The sequence below is a fragment of the Ambystoma mexicanum genome, chromosome 4q (assembly GCF_040938575.1).
Source record: "Ambystoma mexicanum isolate Mex_15411 chromosome 4q, UKY_AmexF1_1, whole genome shotgun sequence".
Lineage (NCBI taxonomy): Eukaryota > Metazoa > Chordata > Amphibia > Caudata > Ambystomatidae > Ambystoma > Ambystoma mexicanum.
In genome coordinates this window covers 1,018,147,877-1,018,166,913 of record NC_090928.1, presented here as the reverse complement: position 1 = coordinate 1,018,166,913, position 19,037 = coordinate 1,018,147,877, and the positions used below count along the sequence as shown (strand labels likewise).

Genomic DNA, 19,037 nt, shown 5'->3' with positions numbered 1-19,037 from the left:
CTGGCACCAAAGTCCTGCCAGAAGCCAGCAGGAAGAGTGGGCAAGCTCTGCCTAATGCTGAACACTGAGGGGAAGTCGAAGAAGCATTGCCACGTCGGTCAAACTCATTGACTTTCCCGAGGAGTAGCCCCTGGAGACTAGGGGCACACAGAGGCTCCGGTGAACAGAGAGGAGGGGCGCTAGGCCCAAACAGACCCCAGCCAGAGTGAGAGAAACCAATCCTCAAAGGGGGGTGAGAGGGACCAGACCCCAAAGACTGGTAAGATGGACCAGACCCCGAGGCGGGGTGAGAGGAACAAGGACCCCAAGGCAGGGTGAGAGGAATGAGACCCCAAGGCAAGGGTAAGAGGAACGCGATCCCAAGGTGGGATGAGAGGAATGAAATCCATAGGCAGGCTAAAGACCAGGAACTGCCTAGGTGGAGAGAACGCCAAGAGTTTTCCTGGTAGGGAACAAAAGAAGAACACTTAAGAGTTGGGATAGGAGCCAGGGGTCACCAAGTGAGGGAGACGGGACAAAATGCATTTTTTGTACTTGATTGAATTTTGCCGAGGAGAGACCTCCCATTGTACTTGCTCCAACTGTGCCTTAATTATTATTTATTTATTTGTGTTGGTTAAACATAACCTTTACAAAAGAAACTAATAAAAGAAAAAAACAATACAGATTTTTTTTTAAATTACAAAGCACGTGTTCAAATGTTAAAACAAACCGTTACCAGACATCAAGAAATAATAAGGATCAAATAAAAAAGAAAACACAACTAAAAATCCACAGACAAGTCTTCATTTGTGCATTCTACTACTAATACTACATTGTGAAGCACTATCTTAAAGCATTGCATAACTTCACATATTAGATATGTAATCTAACAAAGCATCAAGTCAAATTAATCTATGGTTTCTTTAGGTGATAATTTACAGATGAGATTCAGAAACCTAACATCACCATGAAGCATTTTCAACCATAGCCTATCAAGGTCTACATATTCTGTATTGTTCACACATTTTTGAAAATAGTCTATTCGTTCCTTTGTCAGTGAGTTGCAATGAATTAATAGATGTTGCAATGATTCTGTCATCCCGGGGTGCCACAAAACCGGCACAGTGACGGAGGATCTTTCCCCTTTTCTCTCAAGTTTAGGATCTCTCTGGTCAGCGTCACATTAAATCTGGAAATATGGTCAAGTATGGCTCCATGATGCCACCTCTCTTAAAATTGGAGACCAGCTGTTTATATAGTCATGTGTCGAACTTTTTCACTGGTGATAAACCAATCCATTTGCTCAGAGAGTTTTTTGACTTTGTCTGGATTGAAACTAAGGAGCTCCCAGGTTGCCCCCAATTTATTTAAAAAGGCCAAGCATTCAGCTTTTTAATCCTTTAGATAACCAGAGGTGCAGTTACCGTTACGTATACCATTACCCAACAGATCATACATAGTCTTTCGGACTGGTGATCAATTTCCTGAATATGCATACCCTTCGCCACATGACCACTTTTCCCATAGAAAATAATCCTAACTCATAACGTAATGCGGCCAGAGGTACACACTTCGGTAGACACTTAAAAGCAGACCTCAGTATACGCGCTTCATATTTAGCTAATTCATCAATCGCCCGCATGGGAAAAAGTTCGAGGCCATGACAAAACTGGGGTATTAGCTTGCATTTATGGTAACACAGAGTGGATTGAAAGGAGAATTTCCCAAATTTATTGTCGGTTTTTCTTTTTTTTAAGTAGTGCTATTTGAGAGATGACCTTCCCTTCTAATTATTGCCTATAGTGTGCCTTATTTTTATCCCCAAATATCGGGTAGCCCAAATAGTGCAAATATGGTCTGACTACCAGTTTTTCGTGATTCAAAAACCATGCTATCCTCAGCCTGCCAGATCTAGATTGAAGGCTGAGGATTACTGTTTTTTTAACATTAATCAGGAGACAATTGGACAAGTTGTAATCTCTAAACACAGTCAACAAGCGTTACAATCCTCGCGGGCTATGGTCGAACAACATAAAGTAATCGGCATATGTGATACAACAGATCTTCATTCACTCCCTCTACCGTGGGTGGAACAAAAGCCGCCGCCTCAAGCACACCACTGGCATCGGATACATACGAGTTAAAGATTGTTGGAGCAAAAACACACCCTTGGCGCAGGCCATTTGAGGCATTCATTTATAAGGACAGTGTTCCAGTGTTACTAAAATGTACCTGTACCTTTGACCCTTCATGCAGATGGTATAAAATCGAGAGTAGAGATGGTGGTAGACTAATTTGATGTAACTTGCCCCAAAGTATGTTCCTGTCAACCATATCGAAAGCCATAGTAAGGTCAATCCATGCTACATAAACAGGAACACTATTGGCCTTCCTTGCTTTGTCTTGCAATATATTCAATAATAGACCCTGTGCATCAGTTCCTACATGCTTCCGAAAGCCAAATTGGACCCTAGACATGTTATTTACGTGCGCCCACTCTTGGATATGTTTCAAGACGAGACCCGTACCCTTGCAATATCTGTATAGAGCATAAATAGAATTTTTGATCACAAGTCCGTTACTTTTAAAAATAACTTTTGCCGGCCCATTCGGCCCGGCCGCCCTGGATGGTGAGGCCTTCAGTAACAGGGTTTTGTTGTCATCCTGTGCAATTGAAAAATTCCACTGGGTGTTTATAGTGGACTGTGGAAGCGAGTATTGGATTTTTAAGGGACCATAAATTACACCAAAATGACCTACCCATTGTTTCTCCGATATTGCAGAGGATTGTACATTAACCTGGGATATAATCTTATTATTTACCAATGCCTAAAAGGATCTAGAAGTAGGGTCCCTTAGAGCAGTGAGCATTGTTTTGCCATCAACTTGGTGTAGTATTGCACGGTGCACCTTTTATTTTGTTCTTCCATTTATTTATTAACCTTTTTTTCAATGCCTCTTTCTCTGTTGGAGGGAGATGTTGTTTCTGAAGATATCTAAGCTCCCTTAGTCTGTTGTTTTTTAGATCTCCCCACTGGATCATAGATATGTAAATGATTTGTGTTCTTACAATTAGTACCCAGAGGGGATGCTGAATTCTTTATAGTTGTTTGCACGTAGTGACAAAAGGCATCAGTAGTATACAGAGTGAGCTTTTTCCCTATATTCGAAAATGTAAAGTCAGAAAGAAAGACAGCATTTGTTTTGACCACATTATCCTTATGCCATACAATATGAGTCTTAGCTGTGTTAACCATGTATGAGGAGGGGACATGTCCAGTGTATCTGTGCCCTCCACCCTTCCAAATTCTAGCTCCCAAGATCTTAAGATCACTACAGGCAGTTCTCATTAAACGTAATGAAGTTGCAGAATCAAACAGTGGTGTCGAGAGATAGATATAGTCAATTCTTGTAGAGGATTTACCATTAAACCATGTTGTGGGATCAGTCATTTCACACAATAGGTTACTGGTGTTGCGTAGACCCCATACTTCAGAAAAGGTACCCCACATTTGCCCCTGTTAAGATATGTACAACCCAGGAATCCATCATTACTAGTGTTGCTGTGAATACAGGTTGTTAGACCCAAAGTCTCTTCCCGTAGCATACCCTACAACCTCTTATCAAGGTATTTCCACATTAAAGTCGCCTGCTACAGCGATCAAGAGGTCCGAGCACATTTCATAACTTAGTTCAAATATATGTACAAGGGAGACTAAGGACTCAGTCATGTTGGTTTTTATACTCCAGTAAATATTTACCCAATAAATATTTATCCAGGTGCCAAAGCAGTTTATTATCTGCAACAATACCGCTAAACACCATTTTAAAATGCAAAAGACCTTTATGCCTGTAGGACCCCCGTCCACTCCAATTGCAGTGATTGGACCCCCAGAGGGTCTACCTAGTGGTCCCTTTGTGGCTAGTTCAGAGTATACTATAAATCCATCTTGGACATACGGGCTTGTGAGCCATGTCTCTTGCAGACAAATGATAGAAACTTGTGTAAGAAGGGAACCCATTTCAGGGGAGTTTTTTAAAAAACAGTTTCCCCTAGTGTTCCAAGATACCGACCACATTAACTATTAGGTTTCAGACGCTGGAGTTGGGATATTGAGTCACATAGGGTTAAGGCCAGCCACCTAAGGCTGGAATCATTCAACTCATCACCTCCTGTATTCCTGCTTGTGATCATCTCAAAATCCTCCATACCCTTATCCCTTTATTCAGTCAACTAAGTTCCATCACTGTTGTTTACAGAACCCTTGCTGAAACTGCACAGGTCATATCCAAATTTGTGAAAAGACTCTGCCTCCACAAGTATGGCTTCATATATAGTGTGAGAATGGAATACTATCCGCACATAGTCATGTCGTTCAGGGTGCACAAAATCTACAAGTTTGGTGTCCCCTGAAGAGATCAGGGTAAGACACGGGATTTCATTAAACAGGGTCAATATTCTCCATCGATTCAAGGAGGTAGGCCCACCGTGCGAGAACAGATAATGCAGCAGAACACTGGGGTTGTCAGGATAGTGGGGGTGTCTCAGCTGAATTTCATCGTTGGGGGTATAGTTTTTAGAATTACCCCTAAATTCAGATTGAGTATTTTGTTTAGGGTGAACCATACTTTCAGATTGAGGATTTGCCTGAGGCCTCTACAACTGGCCACTCCCCATCTGTGGATCCCATACCCCCATAGTTTGCACTTGAATAATTCCTTGAGTCAGGGGGCGTTAGGTACCTTAGGGTGTTCATCAAGCATTCATTTTATTACCCTCCTGAAAATTCGTTCAGTCATTGAGACCTCTCCCTCTTTGTTCTCTGAGATAGATTGGTCTTTATTGTTCACTAATGGGTTTCCCGTGCCCTCCGTTATATCACCCACCAATGCAGCAGTGGGGAGATCCTTCAGATGTTTTGCCACCCCCGGTCCATTTGTCTGGAGGCTAGCTTTACCTCCAAAAATCCTTGAGTAGGATGCAGGCAATACATTTCTGTAGTCCACTGTTTCCTGTAGTGAGGAAGTGATCTCATCACTTATTACATCACGAGTTCCCACCTCTGATGCATGTACCAGTGTTGGATTTCCAGAGATTTCAGGTTGTGTGCCACTAGTATCTATTGTATTCCAAATCACTGGCGGGACAGTGGACCCCGCCGAATTACCCGTTAGATCAATTACAGGTTTTTTGGGGAAGAAGTTAAACAGACTGCCCTTTGTCAAATTATTGTTCTGTTGTACAAATACTTCTTTAGATGTGCCACCTTGTCTTTTAGCTTTACCCTTCTTTTTCATAGATTCAGTTATGGTGTCAGCAGCCAAGAATCTCCCATCCCTCTTACATATTGTCTCCTCATCCCCTGTGGTGTCCAGATTTGATACCATATGTGTGGTAATTACGTCTTCCTTGATGAAATTACGCCAATTTTTCTTGGATGCCCAATTCTGACCCTTGCCTAGCTTCTGTTTAGTTTTTTTTTTTTGTCAGCCCCCCTTAGTTTTGGGGGAAGAGAAGCAAACTTGTTCCCCATTGTACATCCCTGATGGCATATCCCGTTTCACTTCTTCTTTGGTTTTGGGTTACTCCTAGGGGTTTGTACAGGTAAGGACGACCCAGATTCTCCCTTTTCATCAGGAGCTTCCTCCCCCCAGATCCAAAAGGGGTTCTGTATTGGTCCCTATTTAAGCAAACATGATTTTCTCCATAGTTATATGCTTACATTTCTGCATATCTGCAACCTTAATTAGATTTCCAATTAATGTGGAATGCAACTGTAATTCGGCCAGAATCTGGCCATTGAACATTCCGGCAGAACCCTCCTCCCAGTTACCACCCGCAGGCCGCCTTTCTTTTTAGGCTAGGCGATGTCCCAGTCAGCCTCTTGGCTCACCGGATATTGGGACAATGCCAATAAGGAGCTATCAATTGGGCACACGACTTGGGGCGAGGTTTGAAAGGAGGCACAGCTTCCACCTTCATTAGCGCTCTCCCGCATGGGAGAGCATAATAGATCTACATCAGCCTTTGGCAAGTTATTACCTTAACCGCTTTGCTCTCTCCAGAGTGTACCAATAGTATAGGTACTTCCCCCTTTTTGGGATTCAGCGCCTCTAAATCCGTGGCAGTTGGGGGGATGGTGGTAAAGGCAACAACTGCAGAACCATTTTCTTTGTCCCCCCCTCCAACCGGGGTAAACACCAATGGAGTGGACAATATGTCATCAAATGCTCGTACCCCCGTCAATGTTTCCCTTCTTGTTAGTGGCCCGGTCCTATTGTACGTTTACTTGGTATGTTTCATTGCAGCAAGAAATATAACCGTACCAACAGGGGCGAGTACCACGAAAGACAGGAATACAGAAGGGCTGTAAAGCTATCAATCCGTTGTAAGTGTAAAGACACCTATCAACACAAGCTTCGTCAGCACACAACCAAAGTGTCAGATATTCAAACACATGCCACTGATTATTAACATGTAAAGGAGGTGCTGATCAAATTAAAGGCTCAACTCCCTCAGCAAACCAAGCAAACAATACATAATCAGCTCCCCGTTCCCCGCGCCCGCTGCCACCCAAACAGCCAAGCAGCCTTCCTTGGGCTTTACTTCGGGTGCACGCATGGGTGCGCTGTTCCCGAGTAGTTGTAGGCTTGCTGAGAAGTGGGTGGGCGGGGCCAGGAGGCACACAAGGATGCTGTGGGTAAGAGGAAGAAACAGAGTGAGACGCGGGGGATAGAGGCACAGAGTCCTTCCACAAAGTCCTTGCACCAAAGTCCCAGCGATCTGAAATAAGGTAAAGTTAATATTTACTTGAAGAGATGCAGAAGAAAACTTTGACACATTTCCACATGGCTCGATCTTCGTCTCACGGATGGCGCTTCCCGCGAATTGTGCAGCGAGTTGAGCAGCGTCCAACAGCCAAACAGCCATACTTAGGCTTTACTTAGAGTGCGCACGCGGGTGCGCTGTTCCCATGTAGTAGCAGGCTTGCTGGGAAGTGGGTGGGTGGGGCAAGGAGGCACACAATGATGTTGAAGAGGTACAGAAGTGAACTTTGCTGTGTTTCCACACGGCTCGAGCTTTCTTTTACGGACGGCGCCTCGCGCAAATTGTGCAGCGGGTTGAGCAGCGTCCAACAGCCAAACAGCCTTACTTTATTGAGCTTTAAAACAAGCAACCATTGTTGATATACCAGGGTGGGAGGCGGGGGGGAGGGGTCAGAAACCAGACACCAATCTTTTGCTGGGCCAAAACCCTAATGGTACCTTTGTTGAATGTATGGTATGTTTTTCTTGTGCAGTTATAGGGACAGAACTCGGGTTAGCATAGGCTTATGAACAGATGGCTTTTCTTGTTTTGTAAGACCTCCTAACGGAGTCCCCTTTTATGTTTTACTTAATAGAATGGAGGAGAGAAATGTAGGCGTGGGGACAGTTTAGGCTGTGTGATTTATAATAAAGAAACATTCCTCCAAATGCCCACCTCCTGTTTCTGATCTACCACACGTCCAGGTCATGAACATGGAGTAAAGGGGACTAAATGTAGTCGTATGACCTATGCTGGATAAATGCTGTGCTAGTCTTTGAAGGAATGTCCTTATTTATTAGGACAGGCTAGCGTCTGCTCCAGTTTTCCCTGTGGTCCGTCGCAGTCTGGAGAAATTTAGCAGTTTATGGTTTAATTCAGGTGATTGTTGCAGGTATATTGTTGTCTGTATGGTAATTCTTGTATTCCTTACAGCTGGTTTGGCTCGTCTTTTTATTGGGTCTTGCTTTAGTTCATGTTTTCCTCATACTTTTTTTTGCATGGCAGTGTTAATGCTCATTTTTCTCAGGGTGACCTCTGCTTTGATTTAATGCTTTGCCTGAGTTGTAAACTTTTGCTCTTCTTCTCCCTGGCCCAGCGCCTACCTTTTTTTTCAGCGAGCAATAGAAGTGGCATTGTGTCCTTAAGCAATGTATTTTTCTCGAATTATTTGCAAATGTGGCTAAGAAAAGTAATTCCATCTACCGGCTCGTGTATTTCATGTGCCGAAGAAAGGCTTTGAATGTGTTTGATTTAGAAGTTTCCCATTTTATTGAGCAGTGGTGTTCCGGGATCAAGCTGAATTGCGCAGCATAAGAAAGGGAGCGGTGAGCATTTGATGGAAGCAGATAATAAAATGCATCAATTGTGTCAGCCCCTCGTTGCAGTCGCATCTGGCTTACTGTCAGGGTCCCATTAGATTCCTGTGGTTTTATGTGCCCAAAATAATATGCTCTGCAGTTAATGGAACCAGGAAATGTGCAGTGTGATTCAAAAAAATGGTCATCTTATTTATTTTCCGTTTCAGATCTTGTCTAGGCTTAAGTTCCATCTGAGCACACTTGTCTCTTACACTTTCTTATTTTTTTTTTTAAATTGAGCGATCAATTGCTCCTTTGATCTGTTTCTTTTTCTCCCTTATTCTAGTGAATGCAGCAGCATCAGCAGCAGCAGCGACACGGGGTTGTTTACCAATGATGAGGGAAGACAAGGTATTAAAACCTCATTACTGTGTTGGCCCCACTTCCTGTCAGTATTACAAGCGCTTGTATTGTTTTAGCCATTGCTCAGAGTAATACGTTATCCTGTGCGTACAGACATCTTCCTGTACATCTCCTTTCTGCCTGAAGTAGAAACTCTCCTGCCCACTCATTTAGAATAATGTAAATATAACATCCCATGAAATCGATGCTCTTTAAGAATATGGATCTGGTTACTTTTATATTGCAGAATGCATGAGTAAATCTATTCATTGGTAGTCTTTCTAATTCTGTGAAGCCCTTGTTGTTTGGAATCATTGTATGCTTGTTTGGGATTTATAAGTTGTGAATCTAGCAGGGACGCTATGGAGAACTAAACATAGGGGGCTGCACCCAGGGAGTTACAAGGGGTGGCTGGGGAGCTTGTAAAGGTAGGGGCAGCACGGGAGGACATGAGCTCCAGAGAGGGGCAGTTAGGCACACGTGGAGTGGTGAGCGATTGGCAAGATGTTCTTTGAAGAGTGGTCTCCTGGGTCCATCCTGAAGTGTAGGATCGACTGCGTGGGGGCAGTCTGATCTGCATTGGTAACATGCTCCGGAGACACGCAGTGTCACAGGAAAAGGCACGTTTCCGGTTTGTTCCCGTCTTGCAGTTATTTTTTTCCAGCGTGGCAAAGGTGTGGCTTTTGGTGGTGCACTTGCCTCCGGAGACGGTGAGTTTTTCGGCCAGCTGTAGTGCTGCTTTGGTTTATTTATTTGATAACGCGCCTAATAGTATCAGAGTTCAGTTCCTAAGTGCAGGTCCGGGATTCAAACCTCTGTTGCTCTGCGTGGTCTTGCTTCCAAGACCAGTGCGTTGCCCCTGTGCTATGTTGTGACTTCTTTGTAAGTGATGCAAGGTGTCTTGAACTTGATGCATGCATGAAGGGAACATGTACAGCTCCCTGAGGATTGGGTGATGTGGGCGATTTCACTTAGTCATGTATTAGGTTTGCTGCATGATGCTGGTTGGTTTTTATAGGGGCCAAGATGGCATTTGGATTTCCTATGACTAGCGTTATGAATCTCCTAATACACTTGCCTTGTATGGCAAGGCTCCTACAATAATTGGAATTCGTACATTAATTTGGCACAGTAGCGAAAGAGCATTTGTTACTCTTTTGCATTTTATGCTCTAAATAAATCATAACTGCACTCTGAAAAATATTCTGTTGCATTTGAAAAGAAATGTCCAAAAAGCCCTTGATGAAGAGGAAATTGGAAGAGAATCTAACACACCGATGGGAGAATCAAAGATATTTTCAGTGGCATGCTGTTCTTTTTTCTCATGGAGAATGTTGAGCGCCTGCAGTCCCCAAGTACAGCAGCTGCAGTGTTGTTCAATTTACTCACTTAACAATGAAGTCGATCTGATCATAAGAGGTCATGGCTTCTAGTTGTGCCAGTACAACTATGGACAGTGGGGTAGCCAAGCAATCACATTCAAGGGACCATGAGTCCATATTGTGTTTTGAGCATGACCCAGTACAGCCTCATGTGGCCTGTCATGTAATCACCAGGAAGTATCCACCCTTGAGGGTGAAATGAAGGGAAACGCAGCACCTCACCAGTACTGCGTCTGATTGACTGAGTTCAGTGCACCAGAGATTTTGTGAATGGGATTCCAGTGAATTACAAGCAAAAGGCCAATCGCAAAAGGCCAAGTGCAAAGGGCGGTGCAAATGAACTGATTCCATAGCCATTTACTGCATGGTAACCGTTTTGTTCTTCAATATGATGTCAATCCTTGTTAGTGAGCCATGCACTAAAGAACTACTACATGCTTGGTGTCCTCAGGATGACTGTGAGGAATTACCATCTTGGAAGGGTACAAAGCCCTGGCTTATTCATTTGTATTAATCCGAACAGGTTCTGTAGACCGACATGATACCACTCATCAATTGTTGAAAATTAATGGTCCTGTAGGTTGCTGTTCAGCCTCACCCTGGTGTGGTGCAGTTCATTGCGGTGCAAATATCTCGGAAATCATGCATCCTACAGGCCTTGAAATGTGGGCAGGTTTGTTCCACGTGTCGGGACTGGTTGAGAAACACCATCTCGCAAAAATCCTCTAGAAAATTAATTTCACCTGATGTAGCAAACACTTGGAAACCTCTTTCCTTTTTGCCTCTCAGGTCCATTCGCCTCTCCTACATTTTTTGTTTCCCTTCCCGTTGAACATGGTTTACGACTTTGTTGGCAGGCCACAAAGCCACAAACAAATGTTGACTTTGGTTGAAATCTGGGGTAAGGGCTGAGGTGCCCAAATGTTGTGTAGCCAGTAATGTCCGGAGGATCCTAACAGGTAACTTTGTAAAATTTGGTGCAGATTGGTGAAACGGTGTGGAATTGCATAAGGAACAATGCTCCGCAAAGCCACAAACCCAAAAACCCACAAATCCCGCCACAAACCCACAGACAAATGATTACTTTTATGCATATAGATAGATAACATGATGACGGTAATTCCATTTCTAAAAGTTGTGATGAATCCTGCGCAGTCATCACGGATTCCCGGGTGATGATCTCCTTCCACATGGCCAGGGGACGGCAGCTGCTACCTGATCCTGGGGGTAGTATTATGAGGGAGTATCATGTGGGAGGTGATGACGCCATTAGGAGAGACACAGTATCCCCGACCCCCTTTTTAAAAACATGTTTTAAGAAAACCCTGACACCTAAACTTCTGATGGCGTGCTGTCGTTCTCCGCAGACTGCCATTCATACCTCATATACACACACATAACACACATTGAACATCTCCTATGTCTGATGTTTTTGTTTTAAACAAAAACCCTAAACAATATCATTTTGAATGTCCCAGAAATCCTATAGACTCCAACTCTCATAAAACCTCAAGTACTGAGAGGAGGAAGAGGAAGGAGTTGATGTGGATTTAAGGAAACACCAAACTAAACATGCAGACTAATTGTTGCAATGAAACCAGAGTGGGTGGGACCTTTAAAAATAGTGCCTGCATTCATTCAGAGAACCAGAGAAGAGCGAAGTGGAAACGAAGAAGCAGGAAGCAAACCTGAGGGAGAAGGCAGCAGAACAGGAACAACCATGCTGGAGAAGTTGGCTAACTGCCACTCGTAAGCCTTACCTACTGGCATGGCGTGAGTCCAACATAGACATAGCAGGCACCGTTGGAGAACCATCAAGGAGCCGGCATCAGGAGCAGAGCTACCAGGGACGCGCAGAGAAGCAGCAGTCTTACCGGCAGTTGAGCGCAGAGCTGGCATGAGAGCTGGAAGAAGGTCTGCAGTGTGGGAAACACCATCCCAGAGAGGAAGCTTCACCGCAGCAACGTGCCATGGGTCGGGAATGCTACCAGATAGCAGTGAGTCTGCCTAGATGTATTGGGGGCCACCATTGCATCTCGACAGGCATATGAGCAATTAAGAAACTGTTATGAATACAGATCAAGGAAAAATACAAAGACTGGGCGTGCACAAATATTCATGTATGAGATGTCAATATGGGGAAGGTGGGAGCAAGTATTACTACAAGCAAATGAATGCTAATGAAGTTAAAAGACAGAACCTCAACAAGTCTCCATATATGAGATCACAATGTGGGGAAAGTTGAAACATGTAGAACATCAAGCCAATGAAGTATAGACGCAGGAAAAAAGAGTTCCTGGTATAAGAAGCACATTAGGCAGTGAGCATTTGGTGGGGGGGATACCTGGCATGGAAGCATACCAGGGGATCAGCAAGACCCCATAAGGGGATTCCTGGCAGGAGTACACTAGGAAATCCATTTGAAATACGGACAATAAAACATTGTGGATAAATAACTGTCAGGAGAGTATACCAGGGGATGTAAAGAACTTATTAAAGGATTCTTGGCAGGGGACTATACCAGGGAGTCGTATTTAAGAAACAGTTGTTTGAAACTGACACTTTTGCCATCCTTGGAGAATTGTTGTTTGAAAGAGACACCTTTGCCATCCTACCCTAGAAATCCAGGGGAAGGCAACCACCCTCTGGATCCAAGGGTCTCACCCTGGGAACGACTATTTCTTTTGGATTTTTTTTCCTTGCTTTAATTGAGAACACTTTTTTGCCAAACCTAATTGTGAGACGGGCATGGTATCACGAGACGACGCAGACAAGTGAATGTGGGATATTTTGACCCATTCCAAAGTGCCTCACTGCATCACTTTACAAATGGTGAAAGAAACAGCCCAAAATATATGCGCTGACTCCTGTGCACGCCAAAATCTTGAAACTGCATTTGGGTCACAACCAGAAAAAGGCTGCACACCCTGCCACACACAGTCAGGGGGAGGGGAAAGGATGAAAACGGAGTTCTCACTTCAGGAGCATGCCAGTGGGCTCTGCCACATTCAACATGGAGCAAAGTGATTGAATTGTGCTGAAAACCGAAAATGCCTTTTAAAATGTTAGCTTTGCAACCTTAAAAAGTGTGCACTAGATCCATTCATTTCCATTGATTTGTTAAGATTAAAAGGGTACTGCAATGCCCAGGGTCATCCAGTGTGGCTCAGAGGAACCGGGCCTCATTGACTGACAGCTCTATAAAATGTATCTAATGAAAAAGCAACCCAGGAACCCTTGTTTTCATTTTCCACAGGAAAAACGTGGCTAAACTTTGCAGCAAATAACAGAAACAGCTGTGCAGAGAGAAACTCTAAACAAAGGCATGATACATGCATCCAGACTGAAAACAATCCCAGCACTCAAGGGAAGAACTAGTGCTGATTAAAATGTGTATGTGCTGTAGAGGAAAATCGGGTTTAAAGAACTCAGTTTAAGGTGCTTTTTCACGAATGAAGTGCAAAACCGCCTGTTGTGAAAGCATGTTTTTGTTTAAAGGCTTAATTCTTTAAGAATGTCAAAGGTTTGCTAATGTAAAAATCCACCTTTAAACTGTGTTCATTTTATATGTTTAAATGAAAGATTTAGGTGAAACATAAAGTTAAACCCAGCCTTGAGTTAATTAACTATTTAAAAAAAATTTAAAAAAAACAATTCTGCTCTGACAGTCCTTAGCCTGGGAAAGGTTGACACTTCACTGCTGGCAGGAAAGGCTAATTGCTGTTGTGAGGCCTCACATACTCATGACAATGGGTTTCATTAGACATTCGTCTGGGCCCAGGCAAAGACAATAGCAGGCTTGAACACTCATCCTTCCAGGGGAGGGGCAGGAAGCTCCACTCTCCAGGAAGAGGCTTCTTATTCAACTTCAAAGGACTTGCCATTTGCTCACGCTTGGGAAGGAAGAAAAAAACTGGCATGTGACTTTTGGGTTTAAAAGGCTTATTTTGCCACTGGACTTGAAGACATTTAACTTGGCAGCAAGAATAAGTAAAAGAGAGAAAAGTACATACATCTCAATCTGAATTTATGCTAGCCATTTGAAAACTTCGTAGGATTTCTTACCGCATAAGGAACATAAGTTATGAAGAATGACCAAGTGTGCAGAAACTATTAATGCTGCAAATCTAATATTGTGTACCCATGTTCTAGGGGTGATTGCACATACATGTACCGAATTAGGAAATGTTAGGCCAAACCATTTATGGTTAAAATTGCCAAAATTAAAAGTAGGTCCCACTGACTTGTGAGGGGATTTAAATGTGACCCAAGAAATATTTAATTTATGTATCCAATTTTCTTAGAGGGCATAATTATATAAATATGTATTTTTGGGAAAGTTAGATTTTGGTCCCAATAACTATGGGAGGTATCCAGATCATATCATAAAACATGACAACCCTTTCTGTCATCCAACCAGCCAAGAGCAAGGTGGTAACTGTGCTCTTGCCCAATCATAGCTTTGTGGGTGTGGGTTGTAAGTCTGCTCCTACCATAAACTGAGTGATGTCATTTGGCATGATAAATAAGGGAGCCTCACAACACAAAACACTGTTCCTGACTCCATCCTGATTTCTGAGTGGCACCCTGTCCTGAATTTTTCATCTTGTTCCTGATTCCAGATTTCTTTACAAAGCCAAGTCCTCAACATTGCTGAAATCCTTTTCAGCTAGGCCCAAATCCTGAAGCAATCCCAAAACTTAAGGGAAGCAATTTGATCCAGTTTGGCTTGCTACCACTAAATGCTTGCCTGCTCCAAACTCGCCATCCCACTGATCTACAGTATCCAGCAACCAGAAGGGCCAATCCAATGCAATTTGGACCAGGCCAGTCCGAGGTGCCAGTCCAGGTGAACAGAACCGCCCCGCTAATCCAATTCCGCCAGATGTGCCCTTCTGTCCATTATTAGACCCAACCCGTGATGACCAGAGCCCTTGATGGTCCAAAATCTTAAATTAACCGCTAATCCAATTCCGCCAGATGTGCCCTTCTGTCCATTATTAGACCCAACCCGTGATGACCAGAACCCTTGATGGTCCAAACTCTTAAATTAAAGTGGACTGTAAGTATTAATAGGAATCATAGTAAACCATAGCATATATTGCCTTACATTGTCCTATCCCAATCTATAACCTATCCCATCAGAACCTATAATATTGTCGGAACCATTCTTGCAATTCTGTCTGTGATTCTGAGTGTTAGTGATATTATCTTAATTTTGTTTTACTAAACCATAAGCCATTAGTGATTTGGATTAAATAAAGTAATTCCCATAATGAAAACGGGGTATCCGCCATGTGAAGGGTTACAAGCGGCCGTGTAACTGTGGAGATTCACGGGTGGCATTCTCTTTTTCTTAGCCATTAATCTAGTTTAAGTAAAATCAACCTATCATTTTAAAACCCGATTTTCTGTTTTTCTCTGTTCTATTTTCCTAAAAACACCTCTCATTCAAACTTGCATAACTTCCTCAATTTAATAGCTATAGACTTCATTTCAACTCCGACTTAAACCTAAGACCTGTAGCTACCCCCCAACCCCAGTGTATTAGACACGTTTGTTCTTAAAAAAACGTTTAGTGAATTTTAGGGTTTTAGATGGAAATTCGCATTTCTGCAAAGTTTTTCACGTGTGATTTTCAATTTCAAGTATTTCCAAACTTCCTTGAAGATTCAGAGTGTGTAATTTTGCTCATCCTATAGCTTATGCTTGTTAGCATCTTTTCAGTGTTGCTCCCATAGGAATTTATATTGGTTTGTTTTTTTGTCCACTTTTCATTGTTATACACAGCCATTTTTGAATGTCATTTTAAAAGTGTAAGATTTCCAAACCGTTTTTCTCTCTTGTTTGGGGAGGGAAGGTTAAATTCAAATCCCATACACTGTTTTTTATTCCTGAATACCTGCTGCTCCCTTACATCTGTGTAGAATTGCTTATTTGTGAGTTGCGAAATTTGCAGGGGGAAATCTTAACTTAAGCACTGTCTTTCAAACAAGCCAAAACTGTTCTTTTCTCTGTATTTTATATTCTGTGTTGCTAAAAAGTTAATTCAATTGCCTTACCTACTTATTTGTATTGTCACCACATTGGTGATTGCTACCCCATATATTAAAACATGCGTTTGATTTGAATTTTAAATAAATAAATAAATATTACCTTTACCAACCGGCATGATTCCTGGTCCATTGTGACCTAGGGGTTTTTTGAGAAGGGGTGTGATATGAGTGGTATATCACTCAGAATATTGAACCTGTAGACACAGTAAAAGAAGTATTTCATTTGCGCATTGCATGCTAGGCTGAGACCAGGGTGTATTACCTGATTGAAATCCTTAACATGAAACACAGTTTGAAAACCTTTATTCTGAATGGTTAGGATGGTGTAACACCTAACGCCTAACTTGCCCTAACTCTAAGATGGGAATGTTCCTTAAAGGAAAGAAAACCAAGGGAAGTCTTAGGTTTGTCAGTCCAAAACAAAATACTGTCTGTGTCAAAACCTAAACATGTCCTCACTTCTACAGAATAATGGGGTGAATGGGATTTGGCAAACTAAGTAAAGTTGATGTGACAATGTAACCTTTACCAAGCTCCCTTCCCCAAGTTTAAGGCACTCAGGATTATATAGTTCCACAAGTCTCTCAGGTTTCACTAAGTTCACTGTACATTTTCCTGGTAAGTTCTTTAGGCTTCTCCAGGTCTTTTTTCCTTGAACCCAGAAGCCCTTTAGATCATGCAGCTCCTTGCTTCCAATTGGGGTCCCCTGATCATGACTCAGTTGTCAGACCGCATGGTCCACCCATTACAGGTCACACAACCAGGTGCCTTATCTTTAATAGAGTTCTCTTTTCCTTACACTCTGGTCTCCACGGCCAACCTGTATCAATCTCCCACATGGTGGTCACCATGATGTGTATTCTGGGGTCTCTGCAGCCTGCCTGGATGAATCGCCCATCTGGTGGCCACCCCAATGCTTTTTCAATGCTTTGTTTCTTGGCAACACTTTTCTATCAGTTTTTGGAATTTTGCTCCCACTTAATTTCTCGCACAGCTCTCCCTTTTTAGGATCTCTATTTCACTCACATTTTGTGTGCGTGCACAGCTCCCCTCTCTGCAGACACTTCATTTCTTTACACAGCCATTTGAGAACGTGTAATCATACATGCAACCACTCTGCCACTATGTATTTTTGTAATTAAATTTGTCAATTTCACACAATGCATCTCCAGTTTTACACGTTTGGGCTGCAACTTTGTATCTTGCCCGCTACTTCAATAACCACCGGGATCTCACTGCGCTTCACTCACCGGTGCCGTTTTCTTCATTCTTGGGTTAACGTCTATGTTATCTAATGTCGGGGTCTACCCACCTACCCCCTTAGATACTCCTGTGTTCCTGTCTTGGCCCAGGGGAACAACCATTTCATTTGACCAATGTAATAAGGGATCAGCACGCCTCTCAGCTCCCTTCTTTGGTCTTCTCTTCTTGCTGGAAACAGGTGTCTTTGGCCACGCTTCTCCCGGACGCTTCCTCACGCAGACTCTCTGGGTCTCAGCGTCCCTGTTTCTTCCAGATGGTCCTGGGCAGCCATGACTCCTCAGCTCTCCTCCCAACTCATTCTCTTTGCTGATTACTAGTGTTCCTTTCATACTCTCCTGAAGACTTGATAGGCTGCAGGTGGGCATGGTTGATTTCAATTGCCGGACCTTGCCTGGCCTTGTTAGTGGGCCATTGCCTATGAAGATGTTGATGGACCTCTATCTGCATCTTCCCGGTCCCATTAACATAGTCGTCTGTCTTATAAGAAATCTGTACTCCTCTTGATTTCCTCTTCTTCGTCACAGTACTTGAGTGATATTTGTGAAAAAAGAAGATTACATGTCTTTATACATTCTATGAAGGCTGAGGGGGTGGGGGGTGCGTAGGTCACACTGTCAAGGAAGGGGAATACCATGTCTCTGGTCGAGCTGTGTTCTTAGGATAGGAAATTGGTATTGGTTCTTTCGCTTTTGTACCCTCAGTAAATGAGTTTTTAAAAGGGAAGGAAAAGATTGGTTCTCACAGTAGTTTATGATATTGGAGGGACGGGGAGGATAAGTCTGGGTTATAGTTAGAAAAAGGGGTTTTACATTCTCTTGCTTTCCTCTGAGTGTGAGTGTTTGAAAGATCTTTGGGTAGGGTAGGACATGCTTGATGATATCCTATGACAGTAGAGGGGAGGTAAGATAGATCGGGATTAGTTAAAGGGGGATGCCAGATCTCATCTTCGGGCATCCCCCTTCCGTTCTTCAAACACCCTCCATCCGAGTAGTATCCCTTCGCTGTCTCACTCCCGGGATAAGAATCTACAGTCTTACCCTTCTCTTGGTTACCTGAGGGTGATCTTTAGCGGGTTAAATGTGAGCGTGCCCTCAGATTTCTCACATAAATCAGAGAGAGCATACTTAGTGGTTTGTTTCTAGTGTGAGGGTCAGATTATATGTTTTGGGCACAAGCAGTTTTATCATTTTGACGACGAGACACAGACTGATTTTAAGTTGACTAGGTAGGGAAACTCTCTCTTTGGGATAGGGTCACAGAGGCCAATGTCTGACATTGAAAAGATTACAAAACGTGTGTCTGACTCTCATTTCTGCCCCTCACAAACGGTACCTGTGCCCTGCTGCTTCAGTAGCCATTTAGTACCTTCTCGAACTGTGGAGTAGAGCAGGTTCAAAGGTTTCAAGATGCCCACTCGACAGCCAAGTCTGTGCAGTAGAGGGGTGGCATTTAAGATTCCCCCCGCCATGCCAGAAGTACAATGTTCATAAGAAACCCCTGATGGTGGCAGGGTAAACTCTGTAGTGCATGCCCATACTTATGATCATGGCCGCCACATCCCAATCGATATTGCACAAATGAGCACCTCAAGACTGATTTTGGGTGGTAGCAGTGCACGGTATAAATAAACATAACATGTTTTGACACCTGTGAGTCAGCTATGCTGTAAAACATATTCTTGTCAGCTGAGTGGAGACTGACGGACAGGAACCTGGAGGACCGGGCCTTTTCTTTGATTTCTTTGTGAGGGCACCCTCCACCAGAGACAGCTGCACAGCTGGAAGCTGTCCGGAGCCCAGGTGTCAAAGGAGCACACCCATTCATGAGGAATAGCCTCAAACCAGGG

The 19,037-nt window shown here is 43.2% G+C and overlaps 1 protein-coding gene across 3 annotated transcripts in view; it reads left to right on the top strand.

Annotated features, from left to right (window-relative positions):
• The window catches only part of GPATCH2 (G-patch domain containing 2), a 1,007,975-nt gene that overhangs the window by 126,051 nt on the left and 862,887 nt on the right, over positions 1–19,037 (top strand). For all 3 annotated transcript variants that reach the window (XM_069608577.1, XM_069608578.1, XM_069608579.1), the window contains exon 3: positions 8,435–8,499. In XM_069608577.1, the coding sequence (XP_069464678.1) occupies positions 8,435–8,499 (65 nt within the window). The remainder of the gene's footprint in view (positions 1–8,434; positions 8,500–19,037) is intronic.